This window comes from Mesoplodon densirostris, chromosome 6 (genome assembly GCF_025265405.1).
Source record: "Mesoplodon densirostris isolate mMesDen1 chromosome 6, mMesDen1 primary haplotype, whole genome shotgun sequence".
In the NCBI taxonomy this organism is placed as follows: domain Eukaryota; kingdom Metazoa; phylum Chordata; class Mammalia; order Artiodactyla; family Ziphiidae; genus Mesoplodon; species Mesoplodon densirostris.
Genome location: NC_082666.1, coordinates 70637155 through 70664915, shown reverse-complemented (window position 1 = coordinate 70664915; position 27761 = coordinate 70637155). Strand labels below are relative to the sequence as shown.

General features: G+C 35.9%; 1 protein-coding gene across 4 annotated transcripts in view; it reads right to left on the bottom strand.

Annotated features, from left to right (window-relative positions):
* The window catches only part of BRD10 (bromodomain containing 10), a 108209-nt gene that overhangs the window by 45576 nt on the left and 34872 nt on the right, over positions 1-27761 (bottom strand). For all 4 annotated transcript variants that reach the window (XM_060102182.1, XM_060102183.1, XM_060102184.1 and 1 more), the window contains one exon: positions 7606-9023. In XM_060102182.1, coding sequence (XP_059958165.1) covers positions 7606-9023 — 1418 coding nt within the window. The remainder of the gene's footprint in view (positions 1-7605; positions 9024-27761) is intronic.

Below are 27761 nucleotides of genomic sequence, written 5' to 3'. Positions count from 1 at the left end.
AAAATCACCAATAAATGTTAACTGTTGTTCTCATGTGCCTTAGCTAAGTTGTGGTAAAACTTTAAACAAAATGTTTATTATCTTTTAACCTTCTTCAAATTCTTTTATTAACTTAGTCCTTCATTTTAGTTCTTCTTGCTCTTATGTCCTATGTGCTACCACTCGACTTTGTACACATATCAATTAATGTAACACTTATCATACAGTATTATAATTATCTGTTTAAATGTTTCTCTTCCTTACTAGATTGGGAATTATTGACAACAGAAATCCTATTATTCATTTTGTATGTACAGCATTTAGCACACAAGAGAAATGATCCTTAAATATAAGAATCCTATACTTCATCAGAAATTTTATCAGTTTGGGGATAGAAAAAGGGAGGCAGGTAATTGTTTACAATTCTTAGAGTCAATCTGAGTCCATTTTATAATGAGGAAAACACTGACAGACAATTTAAATAATTTACACAATTTACCAAAGAGTTTCACAACATGACCTAGGAACGGTAGTAAGGAAAATAACATTTATTGATAGCTTACTATGTGTCAGACACTTAGTAAGGTGATATATAAATTACATCAGTTAATTCTGAAAACCACCCTCCAAGGTAGGCAATATCCCCATTTTAATATGGGATAAATGAAAATCAAAAAAGTTACTTAACTTGCTTAAGTGTTATACTGTAATAAGTAAGCCCCATAGCCAGGGACTCTAACACCAAAGTCCAAGCTCTTTCCATTATGTAATTCTAACCTCTCAAAAATCATAGTTACCATCTATTGATTCCTACCGTGTGCCAGGCACCATGCTAGGTGCTATGCATTTGCTTGCTATTCCATTAAACCTTGTAAAAATACAGCAAGGTAGGTATTACCTCATTTTTCACAGAGAAAGAAACAGGCTATAAACAGGTAAATAAATTGATGGAGAACTTACAGCTAATATGCACTGGAGCATATATTTGTACTAGATCTGTCTCACTTCAAAGCTGTGCTCTTTTTATGGTAAAATACTGTATTTTTTTCAGACGTTCTACAGGGATGTAATCTGCATCTGATTGATTTCAGAGCATTCCTTTTGATTAGGGTTATAAGATCTGCATATTCACTATTACTTAATACCTTGAGACTATGTCCTCCACAAAACAATTTGAATACAAATTTTCCTGTATTCTTTAATAAAAATCAACTGTTACTTTTAATTAAATATTACTTTTTAAATGGAGCATGGGATACTGTAAAACCACACAGCCTTTGTTTTAACCTGTTTTTGCTTCAGGGCAAGATAATATAGAGGGCAAGTTACATACTGCCCCCTAGTGGGCTTCCATTCCTCTACCACTTACTTGATCATACCCAGGGCTTTTACCTCCACTGCCCTAAGTCACCTAGTCCCATAAAATATAACTGTCAGAAGTCAATTTTAAAACATACAAAGAATTTCAACACAATGCCTGAGCCTAAAACACAAACATGGGCAAAAAGTGAGTGTCAACATGTACCTAGAAATGGATAAGGAAACTAAATATGGCCTAGTAATTAATGATACAAGCACAGCCTAATGAAGCTTTTTAAAATTATGCTTAGATCAGCTCTAGAAGGAAGCCCAACTTGAGAGAAAAATATAACTAAAAATATATTTCACACTATAACTTAGGCATAAAATTGTAGTATTCTAGAATATGGAGATACACTTACCAGAAAAATTAAGGTGACTATCATTCCCAATCCAACTCTTTCCTTAGTCTCTTATTCTTCATCTTTACCTTCACCTGGTTTTCCTGCCTGTATTCACTCCTTGGCTCCTTGGACTATTCAGGTTTCCACTTCAATACTCCTAGATTCGGCCTTCCCATGTTTAAAAATTATTCTAACACATACACTACTCTCTCGGTACTTTCATTTTAGGAATATTAATGTGAATAGATACTAAGACATTAATCACTGTTAAAAGTAAAAACCCAAGAGCATTTGCATTGTAAGTGATTCTGGCAAGTGCCTAGCTAGACTGTGAAGTCACAGAAACAGTCTAAATATGGCTTTAATTTACTAAATGTCCAATCTTGGCTAATATAAGTTTCTGGAATGTTCTAAGTAAGCCATTTGACTTTAATAAAACAGCTGATTTTCCTTCTATTCTCCTTGCCTATGAGCAAATTTCTCATCATACTGGCATTTTTTAACACTATAAAATAATTCGATAACTCCTGAATACCTATTTCTTTTTTCCCCCTTTAACTCAGAATACTGAATTAGTTGTCAAATTCTACTATTTACTGCAACATCTCTCTCAAAATGCTATTTTCTTCTGTCAGTGTGATAGAACAATCATATAATCATTCCTTATCTGGATTTAGAATTTCCTCTTCCTGGAGTTATCTTCTACTCCTTCATTTTTTTTTTTTTTTTTGCGGTACGTGGGCCTCTCACTGTTGTGGCCTTTCCCGTTGCGGAGCACAGGCTCCGGATGTGCAGGCTCAGCGGCCATGGCTCACGGGCCTAGCCGCTCCGCGGCATGTGGGATCTTCCCAGACCGGGGCACGAACCCGCGTCCCCTGCATCGGCAGGCGGACTCTCAACCACTGTGTCACCAGGGAAGCCCATACTCCTTCATTTTTATAAACACTGCCAGTTTCTTTTTATAGCTCTTTAATGGCATCCTAATTACCCTGCAACATTCCTTCTCCTAATCCTGCCATTCACTTTTACTAGCTGTGTGATCTTGGATATGTTAATAAACCTCTCTGTGCCTCAGTTTTTAAAAATCTATAAAATCTATATAATGGGGGAAATAGAAGCATCTACTTATGAGTTTTTATGAGGATTAAATGAGACAATATACATAAAGGCTTAGAACAGTGCCTGGCATGCAGTAAGCATTATATGAGTATTAGGTTTTTGGAGGGGTGGGGTAAGTAGAAGGCATTAAAATAAAAGGACATGGAGTATAGTCGATTCTTTCAGTCTTGTATCTTGGCATCTTGAGTTGGTCCTCTAAGAATTTTTCCCATAAAGACACACATAGTTAGGTTCTATAGTAATATTAACATAGAATTATACAACTGTTTCACAGATAAGGGCCTGGATATAATCAAATATTGTAGATTACATTACTTTCTCAGTCATTCCCTATAAAGCAGCTCATTACTTTCACACATTTGATATATTTTATTTCAAGCTCATTTCCTTGCACTGTATTCTTGATTCAATTATCTAAAATAGCACCACATATCCAGAAAGATATCACCTAAAAATGGCATATTTCCATCATTCAAACACCTTTTAAACCCTCAACTTTTCAACTTTTTCCTTAAGTTTTTCTCTAATTATGCTTATTTTTTCAGTGACACTTGGCTTAATTACACCTCCATGGCTGTGCTCACATTATTAACCATTTTTCATCTACCCAATCCCCATTATTCTTCAAAGTCCTTCATCTTCTATTAAATCTTACTATAGCACACATGGATTTAGCCTCTCTTTGACCTTTGTACGGTTCTTTACTGCATACTTAACAATTATTAAATGAGGCTATTTACTATTTTTGAACCTTAGTTTCTTCACCTATAAGAAACTAACACCACTTGTCTTACTTATTTTAATTGGTTTAGAGGAGCTAACGCAAAATGATTTGGTTGAAAATAATGACCATGTAAGGAGAGAAAAACCCTCCAAACCAAACTGGTTGAAATGAATAACTTAACATACCACACGCTTTTTTTGTAACAATTAATGTATCTTGAATCATTTTTGTCTGTTTTTTTCAGGTTTTATAAAAAGTCCTCTCATTTTAAGATTTCTCACTCATTTCACTCAACTCTACCTGCTCTACACAATCTATAATAGTGTATTACCAAAAACAACCAAAATGTCCAGTAAGGAGGTTGGTTAAATGGACTACACAATACACATAACAGAATCCTACACAGCCATTTAAAATGATGCTATAGAGATCTATTTATTGCACAAAGATGTTCATGGTATACTGTCATGTGGGAAAAAAGCAGATTGTAAAATGGTATGTATAGTATAATCCTATTAAAAAATATAAATGCCTTAAAAGAATGTGAAAGATACATATTAAGGGATAAATCTTAGTTATATCTGGGAGAACCACATTATGTGTGTTCATTTATTCATTCAATAGATTCTTACACAATGTGTTAGTCACTGTGCTAAGTGCTAGGGATGCAAAACCAGAAATAATCCTTCTGTCCTCAAGAATGTTATAGAACAGAGGGAGACAATCATCAAAACAACCTAGAAATAAATTCAACTATTAAGAATAAATTTTATAAATAAGTATTATGAAGGAGAAGTATCTAGTGCTATAAGTATGCATAACTGGGAAAATGCCAATGTTTTTCTATTCTACAATGCTTCCAAGAGTAAGGAGCAGGCTTAAATAAATGAAAATAAATTCAAAATTTACAAAGCAGAAAGAAAAGTCCAATTCTGAAAAACAGATTAAAATGCTTATGGATTGCAAAAGTGCCTCACAGTGCACTAAAATTATCAAATCATTTTCAACCAATTTATCTTTGGGTCTTCTACTAAAAATCATCTGCCATCACAATAAGAAGCTTTACTAAATCTGGAGATTCCACCAAAATTTAAGGCCTGTGTAATCAACATAAATTGGACCAGGTTAACTACATAAATCCAGATTAACTACATTTAGTCCACCCTAAGTAAAGGTTCATAAATCAGCCATGGGTGACACAGCTTATCCCAAAGCATATTCTACAGAACACTATTACTTGAAAAAAGCTCTGTATTCAAGTAAACTTGAAAAATACTAGGTTAAACAAAACTGAACAGTTTTCTTCAAGATTTTCTGAAGTCCTTAATATACTGGCCCAGAGTCACTTATGTACAATTCTACAGTCCAAAAGGTTCTGAAAACTGAAGCTTTAAAAATAATTTACATGATAGCAAAATCTGACATAAACTGTTATGAGGTTCTTTATAGTCTTCATCTCATTTAGTTTGACTATTTCATACATTTTTCTGTAGAAATTATACATTTGATTACAGGAGCTGCCCTAAGCTTCACTGGGGATGTTATTTAATAAACATTATATATATCATAATACCCTTCTAAAATCTGAAGATTTCTGAATTCCAAAACACATCCGGTACAAGAGTTTTGTAAGATGCACTGTGGACCTGTACTAATGCACAATGTGAATCTGTAAGAGGAATATTTCCCAAACCTGTGACCATGAAGCTCACTTTTAAAAAGAGTAAGAAAGGAAACACTGGATTAGGGTATGCCCTTAACTATAAAAGGCCACAATATCATATACCTAATAAAAAAAACCCTCAGGGCAAAGCCTCAGATAGACAAGTGTACAGAAAAACGTAAAACAGGTGTTTTGTTGTTGTTATATCATTTTACGTAGTACTGTTATGCCAGTAAGAAGTTTAGTGAAGAAACTAAAGAAAAGAATTGGCCTATGCTTAGTACTAACAAGGGAGAAGGAAACTGTATTAGCCAGATCCTAGTATTTGTGCCACTGAAAACTGACTTTCCAAACTTTGCCCTGAAGATAAAATGAGAAAGTGTATAGGCGAGTGCCATTGTTTTCTTGTACTTCATTCCTGTAAGCCTTCTCTTCCCAACAAACAGGCTCAGAGAGCATGAACCATACTCACTGAATTTGCTTCTGAGTTTTATTCATCCACTTGTCTAGAGCTGGACATGCAACTCCCACAAATTTTTTCTCTGATCTACAAACACTCTGAACTTCCATTTTAAAAATGAAGCGACACTTTATTTGCTTACAATACAAACTCCTTTAAATTCAATCCTTAGGAGTTAATATTTTTATTCTGCTATTGGTATAATCTGTATAGGAGCTACATCAATATCTATTTTATTTTATAAACCATCATAAGCCATAATTACCTTTGAACACATGAATATTAGGTCATAAATGAAGACTTAAAAGGTTTTAGGTGACAATGGTATTAATAAAACAATACTACATGCTTTGGAATTGAAAACAGTTTTGAAATTTTAAAATATTATTTAATATATTAGAGGCTAACATTTCAAAGAGAACTTGCCAAATCAGTAAAACTAAATTTATATAGCCTAATGGATTGCTTATAAAATTTAAAGGACTTATTGCTGACAGTCACTTTAAAAAAACTGTAGCTTTTTATCATCTGGGTCAATGTGGACCACTTTGCAATTTTTAGTTCAACAAATTAAGCCTGTTCTTGATGGTAAATTTTGTACTATTTCTTTATCAATTATACATTACATACACATTTTAAAATACCTTTAATTATATTTAATGATTTAAATAACTAAGGTATAACAGCAACTATATCACCTAAACAAAGTTCACTCCCTCATCTGCCAATTCATCAAATTATTGTCAAATCTTCATTACCTTTGTTACTGAGGGAAGGAATAAAAAACTGAAATCCATATATAATGCCAATAAATCACAACTCATTTTGGTAAACAATTCAAGTTTTTCCCAATCCAGCAACTTTTTATTAGTGTTAATAAATAAAGTTGATCATCTGCTTTTATCTCATCTATGCTCTTAGTAACTGAGACATAAATTGATTAAATGGCAAACAACAGGAAAAGCAAAAGCACCTGAGTAATTATAAAAAGAGAGCAAACAACCACTGAAGACTTTATTCATAGGATTTTTTGTTGTTATTGTTCAAACAGGCTTGTGGCAAATACAGTGAGTACTTAAATCTGGTGTAAGACAAACTTACAAATCCTGTAAAAAAAAAAAAAGCTTCATATCTTATTAGTTGATGTAATTTTTTCCTTATAGTTCACATTTTTTCTGGATATGAAAATATATACTAAAATAATTTTTCAGGAAGCTGAAAAATATATAATGTGGGAAAAAACTAAGACCCAGAAAAATAATCTAACCTGCCTTGGTTTAAGAAGCTAGTTGCTATGAACTTTAGCTCTGGGAATGATACCTCTTGATATCAGTGCTTCTTCCATTGCACTGTACTGCCCTTAGCCTGGGGAAAAAAAACACTTCTTAAGAATGATGGGAAGCATCACTTATGGAGAAATTGGTCCAGAGAATGTAAAAACGTAATGCCCAAAGATTCTCAACTGAGAATTAAATTCAAATGTATTATACCAGTATTTTGTTGTTGTTAGTATTATATATAAAACCTCTTGGGCTTCCCTGGTGGCACAGTGGTTGAGAGTCCGCCTGCCGATGCAGGGGACACAGATTCGTGCCCCGGTCCGGGAAGATCCCACATGCCGCAGAGCGGCTGGGCCCGTGAGCCATGGCCGCTGAGCCTGCGCGTCCAGAGCCTGTGCTCCGCAACGGGAGAGGCCACAACAGTGAGAGGCCCGCGTACCGCAAAAAAAAAAAAACCAAAAACAACAACAACAACAAAAAAACCCTCTTCTGCTCTGGGTTTTAATTATGGGGACTAATATAAAACTTGACCTTTAAACATACATACATACATACATACACACACACATACACACACGTTATTTCATTTTGTCAATCAGAGCCTTCCATGATGCCTAATTGAAAGCACTACTTGAAATATGCTAAAATGTAATTCTCACCCATTTGTGTTAGCTTACCAGATTTGTGCTTCTTGTGTTTTGCTTTCTTTTTGATGATCAATAACTTATTCTGGATCTCAGGTTTGTAAGACTTGAATGCAAGGGAATGAAGACCTTCGCGCTTTCTTTGTAAGTTTTCATTCAAAACATCTTTCAATTTCTTTTTTTTCTTTTTCTTCTTTTTTGCCCTCATTTTAGTTACTTTGAGTTTCTTGTGGCTCTGCAGTGACTGTTCTAATAGAATATCCCTTACAACTTTGTGGCAGTTAATTTCTGGATGATCACTGTGACTTCCATTTACATGTATTTGGCAAGATTTCAGAGCATTTTCTTTTAATGGACTGGGTTCAGGCTTTACTCTGGAAGCTTCACCATATTTTTCCTGATTTTCTATAAACCTTATTTCACCTGGACTGAGAGGCTCTCCAAAGCCAGTAACTTCCCCTGGGCTCCCTGGTTTCTCTAAATTTTCTTTACAACAATCAGTTATTTTCATTTCACAGGGCCTGTGAATTCTAATTTCACAGTTGGATTTCACTTCCATTTCAACAGAGATGTCATGATTATCCAAGTTCATTTTAGCAGGGCAGCAAGTTGGATCAAAACTAATTTCCTGCCCTTTCCTGAAGGCAGAGGGCAGGCCTTCTCTACTACACCTATGTTCTCCATTACTTGCACTAACATAGTCACACTTCAATTTCTCCAGTTTAATCCGAGGTACTCTTTGTATTTTAATGGGTGGAACTGGAAATTCTGGGGCTTGAAAAGGTCTCTGTTTATAAATCCGTACATCTGCACCACAGAACTGTGGGAAATGTACATAAGCATTCTCCAAATAATCGTAACCAAGGATAACTTCCCTGCATTCATGAATAGGCTGTCCAAGTACAGCATCTTGAACTTCCTTTTGTGTTTCATACACAAAGTCACAAAGACCCTTAAGTAACCACACTTTTTGGTAGAAAGGTAGTTCATGAAAAGGTTTTTCTTCCAATGGATTAACTTCTCCAAGAACTTTAAAAAACTGAGGACACAACCCAAGTTTTTCAGCACAGTTATTGGGATTTTCAGTCTGCCCTACAGCCGTGTACCACTGCTGTACTTTCTGTCTCAGTGCTGCTTCCCAGGTTCTATAAGGCAAAGTAGGTCTTCGATGTAAGGTAGGTCTGCGATGGGGAGGACTTAATAGAGAAGTCATTATTTTAGATAGAAAAGCATTACACTGAGGCATCAGAAGACAGCGTTCCAATTCGTAAAAGACTATTTCTGGCAAATTTAGAATTTGCTGGGCTAAACAAAGGAAATGCCCGATTGCTGGAATTTCCCACATGGTCTCCATACAAGTTGGAGCTGCTTGAGCTAGAAGTTTTCTTTCCCATTCTTCTACTTCCTTTTGACTAGCTTCTTCTGCTTCTTTTCTTTCCTGCTCCCGAAGCCTAAAGAAAATTTAACAAATTATATTATTATTACTTAAAGTAGAGAATACCATAAAATACTAAATTTTAAGTATGTCATATTTATCTTCAGTCAACAAGGCAACTAGCTGTTCCAGTTTTCACTATCAGTACAAAGTGTCCCATTAGATGTACTATTGTGTTTTCTTTTTCAGATGAAGAAATACACATATAACTTGATCCTGAGTTTTACTGATGGAGGATTATCACTAACATTGCTATTCAAAGTAAAATTGTTCAACTCACAATGTGTATCAACTTCAAAATAAATGAAAAACATTTTTTAAATGTTTACTACACAAAAGCACAGTTTAGTGCTTTCTAGAAGTAATATGATGTCACGTAAGAGCTGTAAACATGTTTACATCCTTTGACCTGATAATTCCATTCCTAAAAAGTTATTCTAAGAAGATAATTCAATAGAAGCAAAAAGTTACATGTTTGTCAGTGTTAATTGGAGTTCTGTATAGGAAAAATAAAAATATAAAGAAGTTGTATTATATAACTGGGAAATAAGCTGGATATATTATATAGCCTTAAAATTAAAATTATGAATATCATGCATAAACCCAAAAATATCAGAACACAATACAGTTCTTAACAAACAATAGCAATAATGAAAATATGCAAATACTGAACAAGGAGATGACAGTATTCCAAAAATATGTGAATCCTATGTTGATGAGATTATAAGTGCTTTTTTCCCCTTAAAAATTTCTTTACGGGCACTGCTTTAAATTTTCTTAATTAAAAAAAATTAAATTAGATAAAAAGAAGTCTTTGTGATCTTGCATTAGGCAAAGTGTTTTGAGATATGGCACCAAAAGCACAGCAACAACAACAAAAAATAAAGTGGTCACCATCAAAACTAAAAATGTTTGTGCTTTTAAAGGACATCATCAAGTGAAAAGACAACCATGGAATGGGAGAACATTTTTGCAAATCACGTATCTAATGAGAGATCTGTATCTAGAAAATAAAAGGACACTTATAACCCAATAATAAAAGGATAAAATAACCCAACTAAAAATGGACAAAGTGTATATTTCTCCAAAGAATATGTACAAATGAATAATAAGCACATGAAAAGATGCTCAATATCATTATCCATTAGAGAAATGTAAATCAAAACCACAATACGATACCAATACATGAACTGGTATCTCTCTTACGATAATGATCTTGAGATGATTATCGTAAGAGAGATAATAACAGTTATTGGTAAAAATATGGAGAAACTAGAAACTTCATACACTATAAAGGATATAGCTACTTTCAAAGGCAGTCTAGCAGGTCCTCAGAAGGTTAAACATGTGACCCAGCAAACCTACTCCTAGGTATATGTCCAAGAGAAATGAAAATATATGTCCACACAAAAACTTGTATATTAATGTTCATAGTAGCATTACTCATAATAGTCAAAGAGTAAAACTACCAAATGTATTTGGTATTTGTATATCCATCAACTGCTGAATGGATAAATAGAAAGAAATCATAAAGATCAGATCAGAAATAACTGAAAAAGAAATTAAGGAAACGACAGCAAAGATCAATAAAACTAAAAGTTGGTTCTTTGAGAAGATAAACAAAATTGATAAACCATTAGCCAGACTCATCAAGAAAAACAGGGAGAAGACTCAAATCAATAAAATTAGATATGAAAAAGGAGAAGTAACAACTGACACTGCAGAAATACAAAAGATCATGAGAGATTACTACAAGCAACCATATGCAATAAAATGGACAACCTGGAAAAAATGGACAAATTCTTAGAAATGCACAACCTTCAGAGACTGAACCAGGAAGAAGTAGAAAATATGAACAGAACAATCACAAGCACTGAAATTGAGACTGTGATTAAAAATCTTACAACAAACAAAAGCCCAGGACCAGATGGCATCACAGGCGAATTCTATCAAACATTTAGAGAAGAGCTAACACCTATCCATCTCAAACTCTTCCAAAATATAGCAGAGGGAGGAACACTCCCAAACTCATTCTACGAGGCCACCATCACCCTGATACCAAAACCAGACAAAGATGTCACAAAGGAAGAAAACTATAGGCCAATATCACTGATGAACAGGTGCAAAAATCCTCAACAAAATACTAGCAAACAGAATCCAAAAACACATTAAAAGGATCATGCACCATGATCAAGTGGGGTTTATTCCAGGAATGCAAGGATTCTTCAATACATGCAAATCAATCAATGTGATACACCATATTAACAAACTGAAGAAGAAAAACCATATGATCAACTCAATAGATGCAGAGAAAGCTTTCAACAAAATTCAACACCGATTTACGATAAAAACTCTCCAGGAAGTAGGCACAGAAGGAACTTTCCTCAACATAATAAAGGCCATTTATGACAAACCCACAGCCAACATTGTCCTCAATGGTGAAAAACTGAAACCATTTCCACTAAGATCAGGAACAAGACAAGGCTGCCCACTCTCTCCACTATTATTCAACATAGTTTTGGAAGTTTTAGACACAGCAATCAGAGAAGAAAAAGAAATAAAAGGAATCCAAATCGGAAAAGAAGAAGTAAAGCTGTCACTGTTGGCAGATGACAGGATACTATACATAGAGAATCCTAAAGATGCTACCAGAAAACTACTAGAGCTAATCAATGAATTTGGTAAAGTAGCAGGATACAAAATTAATGCACAGAAATCTCTGGCATTCCTATACACTAATGATGAAAAATCTGAAAGTGAAATTAAGAAAACACTCCCATTTACCAGTGCAACAAAAAGAATAAAATATCTAGGAATAAACCTACCTAAGGAGAAAAAAGACCTGTATGCAGAAAATTATAAGACACTGATGAAAGAAATGAAAGATGATACCAACAGATGGAGAGATATACCATGTTCTTGGATTGGAAGAATCAACATTGTGAAAATGACTATACCACCCAAAGCAATCTACAGATTCAATGCAATCCCTATCAAACAACCACTGGCATTTTTCACAGAACTAGAACAAAAAATTTCACAATTTGTATGGAAACACGAAAGACCCCAAATAGCCAAAGCAATCTTGAGAAAGAAAAACGGAGCTGGAGGAATCAGGCTCCCTGACTTCAGACTATACTACAAAGCTACAGTAATCAAGACAGTATGGTACAGGCACAAAACCAGAAATATAGATCAATGGAACAGGATAGAAAGCCCAGAGAGAAACCCATACATATATGGTCACCTCATCTTTGATAAAGGAGGCAAGAATATACAATGGAGAAAAGACAGCCTCTTCAATAAGGGGTGCTGGGAAAACTGGACAGCTACATGTAAAAGAATGAAATTAGAACACTCCCTAGCACCATGCACAAAAATAAACTCAAAATGTATTAAAGACTAAATGTAAGGCCAGACACTATCAAAGTCTTAGAGGAAAACATAGGCAGAACACTCTATGACATAAATCACAGCAAGATCCTTTCTGACCCACCTCCTAGAGAAATGGAAATAAAAACAACAAGAAACAAATGGAACCTAATGAAACTTCAAAGCTTTTGCACAGCAAAGGAAACCATAAACAAGACGAAAAGAGAACCCTCAGAATGGGAGAAAATATTTGCCAATGAAGCAACTGACAAAGGATTAATCTCCCAAACTTACAAGCAGCTCATGCAGCTCAATATCAAAAAAACAAACAACTCAATCTAAAAATGGCAGAAGGCCTAAAGAGACATTTCTCCAAAGAAGATATACAGATTGCCAACAAACACATGAAAGAATGCTCAACATCATTAATCATTAGAGAAATGCAAATCAAAACTACAATGAGGTATCATCTCACACCAGTCAGAATGGCCATCATCAAAAAATCTACAAACAATAAATGCTGGAGAGGGTGTGGAGAAAAGGGAACCCTCTTGCACTGTTGGTGGGAATGGAAATTGATACAGCCACTATGGAGAACAGTACGGAGGTTCCTTAAAAAGCTAAAAATAGAACTACCATATGACCCAGCAATCCCACTACTGGGCATATACCCTGAGAAAACCATAATTCAAAAAGGGTCATGTATCACAATGTTCATTGCAGCTCTATTTACAACAGCCAGGATATAGAAGCAACCTAAGCGTCCATCAACAGATGAATGGATAAAGAAAATGTGGCACATATATACAATGGAATATTACTCAGCCATAAAAAGAAACGAAATTGAGTTATTTGTAGTGAGGTGAATGGACCTAGAGTCTGTCATACAGAGTGAAGTAAGCCAGAAAGAGAAAAATAACTATCGTATGCTAACACATACATATGGAATCTAAAAAAAAAAAAAAAGGTCATGAAGAACCTAGGGGCAAGACGGGAATAAAGACACAGACCTACTACAGAATGGACCTGAGGATACGGGGAGTGGGAAGGGTAAGCTGGGACGAAGTGAGAGAGTGGCATGGACATATATACACTACCAAATGTAAAATAGATAGCTACTGGGAAGCAGTCCCATAGAACAGGGAGATCAGCTTGGTGCTCTGTGACCACCTAGAGGGGTGGGATAGAGAGGGTGGGAGGCAGGGAGACGCAAGAGGGAAGAGATATGGGAACATATATATATGTATAACTGATTCACTTTGTTATACAGCAGAAACTAACACACCATTGTAAAGCAATTATACTCCAATAAAGATGTTTAAAAAAAAAAGCATTTGACAAACTGCCAAAAAAAAAAAAGAAAGTGGTATATCTGTACAATGGAATATTATTTGCCAATTAAAAAAAATGAAGTGCTGATACATGTTACAACATGGATGAACCTTGAAACATGATACTAAGTGAAAGAAGTCACCCATAAGACCACATATTATATAATGCCATTTATATAAAATGTCCAGAAATGAATAGAGATGGAAAGTAGATTAGAGGTTTCCTAGGACTGGGGTGGTGGGGGAAATGGGAAGTCACTTCATAGTCTTTTTTTTTTCTTTTAGGCTGCGCTGGATCTTAGTTGTGGCATATGAACTCTTAGTTGCAGCACGTGGGATCTTGTTCCCTGACCAGGGATCGAACCCAGGCCCTCTGCTTTGGGAGCATGGAGTCTTAGTCACTGGACCACCAGGCAAGTCCCATTAGTCTTTATTTTTGATGTGATGAAACGTTCTAAAATTGACTGCAGTGATGGTTGCACAACTCTGTGAATATACTAAAAACAACTGGATTTTATATTTAAATAGGTAAACTCTATGGTATGTGAATTATATTTCAACAAAGCTGTATTTAAAGAAATAAAAGCATATAAGGTTTTGGGAGAGAAATTAAAATGCACCAACAAGGGGAAAAAATATAAAAACTTCTTTTTCTTGAATTTTCAAGAGTGAGAGCTCTTTCTCTAGAAAAGATGTATAAAAACATGAAGATGTGACTAATTCATGGACTCTAAATGAAAATCGAGGCAGAGTGTCTGACACTGGCTACTTTTCTGTACTATCATATTGTAATCTGTTAAAACAAATACAAAGTAAGAATACTATTTTAGCAATATCGGGACTTTCATTTTATAGAAGAAACTTACTTTTATATTTCTGGCTAAGAGGTCACACTATAACTACCTTGTTATTATGGATACAACAAATTATCTGATCAAGTAGTTCTGGTTCATTAAAAAAGTTAATAAAGAAACTATCATTTGTGATTTAGCATTTATGTATATTAATTACATTTAAATATCTAAACAATGCTAGAGATTTTTGGTAAAATTCATTTTTTTTTCAAAAGTGCTTATAGTTTTGAGGAGTTTTAGCTTTTTACTGAATGGGGGTGGTTGTGGGATGATAGAATCTGGCTTCCCCAGTACAAAGCTGGGACTCCAAAAGCCCACAAAATTAGCAGAAGGGTGTACTAGCAACAACAGTCCCTTCTGCTGGCCCCAACTAAGGGACTGAAAGGAAAACTGTCTTCACAATAGGAGTGTTGGATGGAGAAAAAATAAAATCTCTTCTAAGAATTTGTAACTGTAAGCTGACTCATGTGGATTTACTGACCACATTCACATTTCCTGGGTGCTCAAAAAGTTTAATGTGGTCTCATGTCAAAATTGTTGTCAGGTACTTGAACAGAAAAAAATAAATTATCTGAGGCAATGAACCTTATAACTAGATCTTAAGGAACTCCCACACTGATTCAGTAACAAGAAATGAGTTCACAGTCAAAAAACCACAAAATATAAAAGGAAATAAGTTACTGTTGAGGGATAGGAAAAAATGTATGACCCCCCCCCCAAATCTATAGACGTAGGTAATTTAGGAGGTGCAAAATACGTCTAGTGAAAAGAAACTGAAAACAAGGGCAAAGAGAAAGATTATTTTAAAATGCAAAGCAGTTTTGAAAAAGAACTAAAGAAAACTTCTAAATATGAAAAATACAGAAATTAAAAGAAAAAAAAGACTTACAGTTAACTCCTCAACAGAAATAATGGAAGCCAGCAGACAATGGAATATTTTTAATGTACTTAAAAAAAAAACTATCGGGACTTCCCTGGTGGTGCAGTGGTTAGGAATCCGCCTGCCAATGCAGGGGACGTGGGTGCGAGTCCTGGTCCGGGAATATCACACATGTTGCAGATCAACTAAGCCTGTGCACCACAACTACTGAGCCCGCGTGCCACAACTACTAAAGCCTGCGTGCCTAGAGCCCGTTCTCCACAACAAAGACAAGCTACTGCAGTGAGAAGCCTGCACACCACAACGAAGAGTAGCCTCCTCTTGCCACAACTAGAGAAAGCCTGCCTGCAGCAATGAATACTCAACGCAGCCAAAAATAAATAAATAAATAAATAAATTAATATTAAAAAATACTATCAATGTAAATATCCATTCACAGCAAAAATATCTTTCAAAAATGAAGACAAACATAAAGATATTTTCAAACAAAAACTCCATATTTGTGATGAACAGAACCTCATCCAAAGGAAATGCTAAAGGATTTACTTCAAATGGAATAAAGGTCAGTGTTCCTTAACTGATGATCGGAGATGGGAAAAGAGCAAAAAAGTGGTAATATATAGTTGTATCTATATAGACAGGGCATAAAATGATAAAAATGTTTTGTGGAGTTTAAAAAGAAGACAAGATAGAATTAAAATACATTACAACAATAACAAATAAGCTGGGTGAGAAATGATTACAGTTAAAAGTGTTCCAAGGTCCTTGTATTAATCAGGAAAATGGTAAAAATACTGATTAGGCTTTAATAAGTTAACTATGCATATGAAAGTTTCTAGGGTAGGTACTAAAATAACAGACTTTAAACATGCAAATGAGTAGAGATGGAAACATGGAAGGAAAAATATATAATAATTAAAAGTGGTGGGATGCATGTAACTAAAGCAGTACTTTGAGGGACATTTATAGTTAAGAATGTATATTTAGAAAAGAAGGAAAGTTGAAAATCAAACATACGTGTTCATTAAAAGAAAAAAAACTAGAAAAGAACAGCAAATCAAAGCCCCAAAGCTGAAAGAAGGAAATAAAGAGCAGAAATCAATGAAATATAAAACAAATATACAATAGAAAAATCATTAAATTCGAAAGTTGGTTCTTTGGAAACATTATTAAAATTAATAAACCCTTGGCAATACTGATGAAGAAAATAAACATACACACACACAAAACCAATACCAGAAATGAAAATGGGCACATCCTGTAAATTCTACAGATATAGATGATATAAGGATATTATAAGAAACTTTATGCCAAGAGAAAATTTAAATGAAACAGGCAAGTTTTTTGAAAAACACAAATTAACAAAAGTGACACAAGAAGAACAAAAATCTGAATAATCCTGTTATATATTAAAGAAACTACACACTTGAAAATCTTTCCCACATATGGGACTTCCCTGGTGGTCCAGTGGTTAAAACTCTGAGCTTCCACTGCAGGGGGCACGGGTTTGATCCCTGGTCAGAGAACTAAGATTCCGCATGCTATGCAGTGTGGCAACCCCCCCCCAAAAAAAACCCCAAAATAACCAAAAGAAAAAAACTTCCCTACATAGAAAAATCGGGGTCCTAAAGCCTTCACAAGAATTCATCTCGAAAATTTCAGTTAATGAAACAAAGTATAAAACAGGCATGTTAAAGAAGTAAAAGAGGGAGGACAGGGCTTCCCTGGTGGCGCAGTGGTTGAGAGTCCGCCTGCCGATGCAGGGGACACGGGTTCGTGTCCCAGTCCGGGAAGATCCCACATGCCGCGGAGCGGCTGGGCCCATGAGCCATGGCCACTGAGCCTGCGCGTCCGGAGCCTGCGCTCCGTAACGGGAGAGGCCACAGCAGTGAGAGGCCCGCATACCGCAAAAAAAAAAAAAAAGAGGGAGGACAGATTAAAGTCTAACAAACACCCAGTTGGAGCTTCAGAAATAAGAATACAGAAGAGGGGTAGGGGAGTGGTGATGATGGCAATATTTGAAGAGATAATGGCTGAGAATTTCCTAGAAATGATAAAGGACACAAATCCCCAATTCAAAAAGCCCAAGAAAGTAAATTAAGAGAACCACACTTGGGCATATCATAATAAAATAATAAAACATCAAAGACAAAAAAAAATCTTGCAGTCAGGGGGGAAAAAGACAGATTACATATACAACAATCACAAAAAGATTGAGAGATTTCTCAATAGCAACAAAATAAACCAGAAACAACTATCATTCACAGATGAGGATAAATTAAGGTCATTTTCATTTAGACAAAAAGCAGAACTCATTCTAAGTAAAGTAAAAACTTCTAAAGTGTCTTCTGCTTCCACCTGATGAAGTAACAAGGAAACATATTTACTCTCCTACCTGAACCAACCATAAAAATCCTGACAAAATAGATAAAACAATGGTCTGTAAGAATCTAAACATCAAGCAAAGGACAGTGATCTCAGAGAGACGGGAAACAGAGAAGATGAGCCCAACAACTGTTGCAGTTACTGCTTTGAGAGAATTTTCAGGCCATGATGCAGGAGGGGGAACCCAGGTAGAGCCTAGCAGACTCCCTGAGTTGAGAAGAAGTCAAGAATCCAGAGACACCAAGGCAGCTAAAGTCTATAGGACATAATACTAAAGAAGAGAGAGCTGCATAAAATGAGAACAGCAAAGATGTACAGAGTCCCCCTCAAATATTCAGAGCACTGACTAGTGTTTGCATGTAAGGAAACAACCCAAAACTAGGTGGGGGAAAACATCCAAAAGATTAGAAAATATAGTGTCTATTCCCACAAGCCACACTGGAAAAACTCATAACTCATGGGATGTTGGATAGAATACTCAGCAAGGTCTTGCATTGGTAGTAGAGAATAATTAGCTCTAGACTGAGCACTGTTCTGGACCCAAGTAACAAATCATAAAAGACCCAAAATGACCAAACTGTTTCCAAGTAATTAACTGCATTCCAGAAAAAAAGCTCTAGGAGATTCATAGAAATATAAAAATATACAGCACCCACCAAGATAAAACTCACAATGTTTGGCATCCAAACCAAAATACTAGGCATACAACAAAATAGAAGCACATGATCCATAATGAGAAGATAAAAATCAATCACTCAAAACTGACCCAGAAATGAAACAAATGTTAGGATTAGCAAATAAGGCCATTAAAGTAGTTATTGAAACTGTAATATATATGGTCAAAAAGTTAAGTAGAGACATGCAAGATATAAAATAGACCCAAATTGAACTTTTAGAGATGAAAACTACAATGTCTGAGATGAAAATATACTGAATGGGACGAATGGCAAATTAGACGTAGCAGAAGAAAAGATTAGTGAACTTGGAGACAGTAATAGAAACTATCCAAATTTCAAGATACAGAGAAAATACTTCTGTAGTATATACTTCAGGAAAACAATGATCACAGAAAGGAGTTCTAAGATGAAAGAAGAATTGAAGAACAGATCAACTGTGAATCATGTGGGTAAATAAACATTATACTACAAAAAACAGTAACAATAATGTTTAGTTTGGCGAGTAAAAAGTGAGATAGAGCTAAATTATTCATCGATCATATATAAGACAGATGAGGCAGAAAAGATCAAAATTAACAACAGAAATAGAGCATATAACTTCCAAGTGAGTGGAAACAGTTGTAAGTGAAATAAATCTCATCTTCCAAAGATGGATGTCAACAGATAATGCCAAACTGAAAAATCAAGAACTAGCAATAAGCATGTATTTAGAAATGTGGAAATAATTACTAGAAAAAATGGCTAAAAAGTTAAAGGTAGATGTTTCTGAGTCATGAAATAGAAGATGAGTTGAAGTAAGGCTGTTGTCTTTAATTAGAAGCCTTAATAGTACTATGTAACTTTTAAACTATACAGCCAATGAAATAAAAAAAAATTCTTAAATCAACTTTTCAAAAAGAATATTAGCCAGGAGATATTAAAGAGCCAATACCAAAAAGATTTATGGATATTATATTTCTTACCTGTTAGATTTATGGATATTGTGTATTTTACCATGAAATTGAGTTTCTCTACACTTTATATATACTGAGAAGGGTAATCATTTCTTCAATATTCTGTTGTTAGCTAAAGAAAAGGTTTTCAAGTTATTTCTCATGAAATGTAACTCAGAGCTTGTTTAGAAGTTTGGTATAGAAAACTATCTGTTAGAATACCAACCAACAAAAAGTGCATTCATTTAGTATGCTTGGCAGAGAAACTGATTTTGGTCAACCCTGTCACAATCAATCATGCTCTGTTTCTGTGGAGGTGAAAGAGTAACAACTAGTGCTCAGGGAAGAAAATGAAAGAAGCTGGAGCAGACCAAGACACTTCTATGGACTTGGTTTTGACTAAAACAGTGCTAGCAACCTTTGGCCAATAAAGGCTAGAGATATGGCAATTTCAGACACTATTTGTTCAATTTATAGATGGGGACACTAAGGACATAGAAGGGCGATAAGATAACTTTCTTAGGCTTACACAGTGATTAGCCTAAGAGCCAGCAATACAAACAGTTTGCCGTTGGTGGGCCAAAGTTAGCACCAACTGGCTTACTCTTGGAAGAAGATTAGGCAATAATTCACAAATTCTGTTGGCTCAGGTGCCTGGAAAGGCCATGACTTAGTTGGGGTATGATGCTGCGAAATGTGGAGATTGCCTGAGTTACTCAAGGGCTGCTACTCACTCTCCTGTTCCCTATAAACTAAACCCTTCAGGGGAGAATGATGGATTCTAGCCTCAGACCATGAGTACTGAAGAGGCAGGAGAAAGAGAAACAAAGATTGGTCTGGTATAGGCCAGTGTAACACAGAATAATCCTTTAGACCTAGAGCTGTGAGTCTCTGTCCCAATCCTCAGCAGTATGGTATATACAGAATGGGAGCTTGCCAAAGAGCTCTAGAGTTAATATCTATAATCTGCCAATTTAAAAAAACTTAGTCAAACACTTAAAATATAATTAAAACATTTAAAAAACACTGTATTACGAAATGCTGAAGAAAACCACACTCTGCTCACAAGGACAAATAAAAAAGAGCTTTCAAAATTATTCTCAATTTAAAAATTTGTTCTGAAGTGCTGTACTAAAATAAGATAGAGTGCTACATGTTTCTAAAATGTTAGCTTGAAAAATTAAGCCTTCAGTATTGGGGCAATGCTATATGAATGCCTGAGGATAGTTATAAAAACCACATTCACTAATGAAAAAAGAAAGGTTATAGGAAAATTAAGAAAGTAGATCCTAATAGTTCTCATTGCAAGGAAAAAAAATTTTTTAAATAAATTTATTTTATTTATTTATTTTTGGCTGCATTGGGTCTCCATTGCTGCGCACGGGCTTTCTCTAGTTGCAGCGAGCAGGGGCTACTCTTCGTTGTGCTGCGTTTGCTTCTCATTGTAGTGGCTTCTCTTGTTGTGGATCAGGGGCTCTAGGCGCGCGGGCTCAGTAGTTGTGGTGCACGGGCTTAGTTGCTCCTCGGCATGTGGGATCTTCCTGGACCAGGGATCGAACCTGTGTCCCCTGCATTGGCAGGTGGATTCTTAACCACTGAGCCACCAGGGAAGTCCCTCTTTTCTTTTTATTACATCTATATGAGATGGTCAGTATAATTAAATCTACTGTGGTAATCATTTCACAATATATGTAAGTCAAACCATCATGCTGTACATCTTAAATTTATACAGTGATGAATATCAATCGTTTCTCAATAAAACTGGAAGTAAAAGTAAACATCACCAAATGAACAAAAAAAAAGTGTCCCCCAATTTTTTTTTTCCTGGACAAGTTCTCATTTTTGAAGTTGCTCCTTACTGGCTTCAAGAATGTTTACCTGTTACTATGTAAAATACAAACAGAAGCTGTGCCTAAGGTTATTTTGGTCAGGTATAACTTGGTAGGAACATCACTAACAAGTGAACAGCTTTACAAAAGAAAATTATGTTTTAAAGTATCCCAACTTTACTAGTTTTATAAAGTTTATCGAATGCTTACCATGTGTGAGAATACAAAGAGGTGAAAGCATGGACCACACTCTTAAATAAGAGTTTACAATCTAGTAAGAAACATATACAGGAGCTGTAATCCAAAATAATCCATTAACTGAAAAAAACAATACAACACAGCATGTAAACTGGTAGCATGAAAAAGGAAAGCATGACACTTATTTACATTTTCTAAAATGAGCAATATAAAATATTATATTTTAGGAAAACCAGCCATTCATATTAAGTGTTCAGTCAAGCTTCTTACTTAGCTACCAACAACAGAATCTCTTCTAGCTAAAGTAGAGAAGGAATTAAGCTCTGTTAAGGGTAACAGAGCCAAACTTAATAGATATGAAGATATGAATCCCAAGCACACTTTGAGAGCTTCTCCAGTAAAAACTAGACTTCCACTACTACTTAGCATTTCTGATACCAGGAAGCTAGAACAACTAGAAGCTCCCACCACCACCTTTGCCAAAAGATTAACTTCCCTGCCCAAGACTGCCACCTCATGTTGGTCCCAAGCAATTTCAAGTGAGAAGAGTATGACAGGTCACAGGCCTCTACCTTAGCTATGAGTGGGTATGAGAATATAAATTTTCTGGCATCTGCTTTGGGAAGTCAGGACTTACAACATGGGAAATTACCAAAATGTTGGGCAGCTGTTCAAAAATGCTGGGTGGTCACAAATGACAAATGTCTACTTCATTAAGTCACTGTTATTTTGTGTTATAGAGAATTTGAAAATAAATCACTTAATCATAAGTCATAGATTTTAATTCACAAAAATGTAGGAAACATTTTTACTTTAACTCCAATGATTTCCAAATCAATAAAATACCAGTAAGTTTAGACAAACATGTGAAATGAGTATAAAAGCATGCACACTATTTCTAGTAATCCAAATAGTTTTGCAAAAAAAGAATGGTGAAGAGGTCCAATATTTTTAATATGGCTAGAGTAGACTTTAATGTTTGAAACTGCTACCTAATCATGTCATATCCCAGATTAACTGAAATTTACTTAAGGAGAGCTAACTTCCAATTTTAACAATTTTATTTTTTTTTATTTTTTATTTTTTTGCGGTACGCGGGCCTCTCACTGTTGTGGCCTCTCCCGTTGCGGAGCACAGGCTCCAGACGCGCAGGCTCAGTGGCCATGGCTCACAGGCCCAGCCACTCCGTGGCATGTGGGATCTTCCCAGACCGGGGCACGAACCCGTGTCCCCTGCATCGGCAGGCGGACTCCTAACCACTGCGCCACCAGGGAAGCCCTATTTTTTTTTTTTTTTTTTTTTTTTTTTTTGCGGTATGCGGGCCTCTCACTGTTGTGGCCTCCCCCGTCGCGGAGCACAGGCTCCGGACGCGCAGGCTCCGGACGCGCAGGCTCAGCGGCCATGGCTCACGGGCCCAGCCGCTCCGCGGCATATGGGATCCTCCCAGACCGGGGCACGAACCCGTATCCCCTGCATCGGCAGGCGGACCCTCAACCACTTGCGCCACCAGGGAGGCCCGGGAAGCCCTATTTTTAAAATATTATCTAAAATGTATTATATATATTCCTGCTTAATAAACAAAGTATATAAAATATAATTTAATCTTTCCTTAATGGCTCAATGTCACCATTATAAACAAAATGCAGTGGTCATGAGTAGCTTAAAGACTATTCCAGCAACTATACTTTTTTTTTTTTTTTTTTGGCTGTACCACACAGATTGCAGGATCTTAGTTCCCTGATCAGGGATCGAACCCGGACCCCCTGCAGTGGAAGTGTGGAGTCCTAACCACTGGACTGCCAGGGAGTTCCCTCCAGCAACTACAAATTAACCAGCCCTTTCACTCACTTTTCCCAGAACTTTGACTTGTAGTGTTGCTGTCTTCTAAATCAACAGTGCCTCTGTACACTAATCAGCCCCAAGATAGGCTGCTGCCCTAACAGCATTTACCTGAAGACGGCCAGACTACCAAGCCTTACTCAATGTTTATTCTTTTCTGTTCAACACATATCATCTGCCATCTCCTTTGCATTGGTTTCCAATGCATCCAGGTAAATAAAGATAGTAGTATAGGAATGCCAGGATTTTGGATTTTTGCAATCTGATTTAAGAAACCATGGTTTTTATGGCATATACTGTACAAAAAAGGGAGACTACCTACTGTATAAAAATTAAAATACAGAGTAGGGATTCCCTTCCTTTAATTGGAATAGATCACAAATCAGAGACCAAACTATTGGACTTAAAAGATTTTTTAAAATAATTTACTCTTAGGTTTATGTCTGCCCAGATGGTCACCTAAAAATTATCAGACGCCCATCAGTTAACTGAAGTATTACCATATTATAATATGGACTAGAATTATTCAGCTTGCTGCCAACTTGAATTTCTGATACAAAAAGTTGTTTAAAGCTAATTAGCAGGAGGAAAACTTTATTTTCTCACTTCTTATGCCAAAAGTTTTAATCAAAAAACAAAACAAAAAAAGAGAGAAGCTTACGTCCAGGTCTTAAGCACAACTACTGTAATCATATGATCCTTGCAACCTTCCCTGTCTTCCAATCTGACCTTTCTTCCAATCTGACCTTTCTTTATGATGTTTTCAAAGCCCCTTCCAGACCAAATTTTACAGTAGCTATATTCTCAGCTAGTCTCTGACTAGCTCTCGAGAGGATATTAGATCGAAAGAATTGATAGATTGATAAAATTATCATGATAGATTATGACAGATAATTGTACATAGAGAGGGAGGCTTTGTTTAGCACTCCCATGTATCATTCCACATGTTGATGACTAAATGTCACATTTTCCTTCTAAGGACTCAAAACAAATCTTGCGAGAGGCTCAAAAGACATTTAAAAAACTCAGCCTATCTCACTAGTTATGTGGCACTTTATAAATTTTAATACTTGCTGTATTTTCAATTATAAAAGAAAAGCATGCTTATTTTAGAAAATTTAGAAAACAAAGGTTAAGATAAAAGAAAAAGTCTCACTATTCCTGATACATTTTACATGTGTTTTTATGTAAACTCTAAATTCGGATGCACATAAAGTTAACGCTCTCTTGGCACTGCAGAGAGAAAAAGAAGGCAGGTGTGGCAAGGATAGCAAGAATGTGGGAAAAAAGGCATATGATGAGGTTAGAGAGATAGGGTGAGGCCAAAGGTAAAGGCAGGGTCTTATAAACTATATTAAGCCATTAAAGTTCATGTGTGTACTTGACTTGCTTTGTTTTGGGGAGGTGTAAGTAATGGGAATAGGTAAGTGGCATGATCAAATTTGCATTTGGAAAAGTTCATTCTAGCTTTAATGTGAAAAACAGAATGGAAGGAGGACAACTGTTTCACCAATTAAGAGAAGATTATAGTAGCCTAAGTGAGAGATTAAGGAACTGGATGGAGGCAGAGAAGATAGAGGGTAGCAGATTCAAGAGAGATTAGGAAATAAAAGTGTCAACATTTGGGGATGAATTTGATTTGTGTATAAGGGAAAGGAAGATGTCCTGGATGAATCCTAGGTTTCTAATTTAAATAATCTAATAGATACTGGTGCCATTCATAAAGATAGGAAGCACTACAGTGAGATCAAGTTTTAGGTGTAAGCATTATGCTTTCATAATTAATTTTTGATGTAATCAATTTGAAGAAGATATCTATAGCAAATATCTTTTGTTTGCCCGCAGATCTATTCTCTACCCTTCACTGTGTAGTTTAACTGTATCAGTAGGCAACGTCATAAACTAGCTTGCCTTAGGTTTAGTTGAGGGAGCCCTGGCAAGGATCAGATAAAGACAGGAAAGTAGGGAAAAGTAAGGTAAAGTACTTATTCCCTTGGCTTCCTCTCTGTGAGGTTTTTGGTATTTGCCTAACATGCATGTGCTGTAAAAATAGTTAATAGGGAAATAACCTGAGCTGATGGCTGTCTTGTTTAATGTCTTGTTAAATTTTCATGAACAATACTAGCATAATTGTTAAGAACACATGTATTAAGTTCATATAAGTGGAATAAAAGTTTTATAAATGGACTTAAATAAAAGGGGGGGAGTTGTGTCCTTCAACACAAGGTATCATCTCAATACACTCTTCTTTGGAATCCTCTCATGGGTACCAGTAACTACACCCTCTTGCTCACCCTGGCTAACAGCCTCATGTCTTAATGTTCAGCTATAATCCAATCTCTTTTGAAATAAACCCTCCTTGAATTTTCTCATTTTGAATGTGCCACCTGTTTCCTGATAGATGAGAGACAATGATACTGTCAGTGATAGATACTACATCCAGAGAACATGTTAAATATGCAATTAGGTCTCAAACTTAGAGAAGTTTGGGCAAGAGACATATATCTGAGTCTTCTGTATATAGGTGGTATGGGAATGGATGAGATGACTTATGAAGAAAGTATAACATGAGAAAAGGACAGACTCTTGGATAAAAACTTGAACTGTGGCAACAGCTGGACAGTTAAGAACCAGAAAGAACTAAAATATTGGACAATTATGGCACTTAAGACTGAGGGAGGGCTTCCCTGATGGCGCAGTGGTTAAGAATTTGTCTGCCAACGCAGGGGACATGGGCTCAAGCCCTGGTCCGGGAAGATCCCACGTGCCACGGAGCAACTAAGCCTGTGCTCTAGAGCCCACGAGCCCCAACTACTGAGCCCGCATGCTACAACTACTGAAGCCCGCACACCTAGAGCCTGTGCTCTGCAACAAGAGAAGCCACCGCAATGAGAAGCCCACACGGCAATGAAGAGTAGCCCCCGCTCGCTGCAACTAGAGAAAACCTGTGCACAGCAACGAAGACCCAACACAGCCAATAAATAAATAAATAAATAAACGAATTAATTTTTAAAAACAAAACCAATAATTATGGTGACTACTTTATCAATAATGATGGTAACTACTTTATCAATATAACCTCCTCACAACAACTTTAAAAAGAATATATTAGTGCAGCAACACTCCAAAAAACACTGAAGAACTTGCCATGACCATAAGATTAAAAGCAGAATGAATATACAACTGAATCAAAAAGAATGAAGTACCCAGGAGGTGAAAGACCAAACAAAGCTGGAAGGACCATGCTCCCTGACTTCAAGTGATGCTACAAAGCCATAGTAATCAAAACAGTAGCATACTGGCATAAAAACAGACACACAGATAAATGGAAAGGAACAGAGAGCCCAGAAATAAACCCATGCATATAGAGTCAATTAATTTATGACAAAGGAGCCAAGAATATACAATGGGGAAAGGACAATCTCTTCAATAAATTGTGTTGGGAAAACTGGACACCTACATGCAAAAGAATGAAATTTGATGGCTCTCCTACAACATATACAACAATTAATTAACTCAAATGGATCAAAGACTTGAACATAAGACCTTACACCATAAATCTCCTAGAAGAAACAGATAAGCAGTAAGCTCCTTGACACAGGTCTTGGTAAAGTTTTGGAATCTGACAACAAAAGCAAACGCAACAAAAGCTAAAATAACTAGGTGTGACTGCATCATACTTAGAAGCTCTGTACAGCAAAGGAAGCCATCAACAAAATGAAAAGGCAACCTACTGAATGGGACAAAATATTTGCAAATCATGTATCTGGTAAGAGGCTAAAACCCAAAATATATAAAAAAAAACTCATACAATCCAATAGCAAAAAACCAACAATTTGATTAAAAAATGAACAGATCTGAATATACATTTTTCCAAAGACACACAGATGGCCTACAGGTATATGAAAAGATGCTCAACATCACTAATCATCAGGGAAATGCAAATCAAAACCACAATGAGATACCACCTCACACCTTCAGAATGACCATTATCAGAAAGACAAAAAATAACAAGTACTGGTGAGGATGTGGAGAAAAGGGAACCCTTGAGCACTGTTGGGAATGTAAACTGGTGCAGCCACTATGGAAAACAGTATGACAGCTCCTCAAAAAATTAAAAATAGAACTACAATATAATCCAGCAATTCCACTTCCAGGCATTTATCTGAAGAAAATAAAAATACTAACTTGAAAAGATATATGTACCCCCATGTTTACTGCAGCCTTATATACAACAGCCAAGATATAAAAACAATCTAAGTATCCATCAATGGATGAATGGATAAAGAAAATGTGGTATATATACACAATGGAAAATTATTCAGCCACAAAATAGAAGGAAATATTGCCATTTGTGACAATGTGGATGGACCTTGAGGCCATTACACTAAGTGAAAAAAGTCAGACACAGAATGATAAAACTGTATGATCTCTCTTATATGTGGAATTTAAAAAAA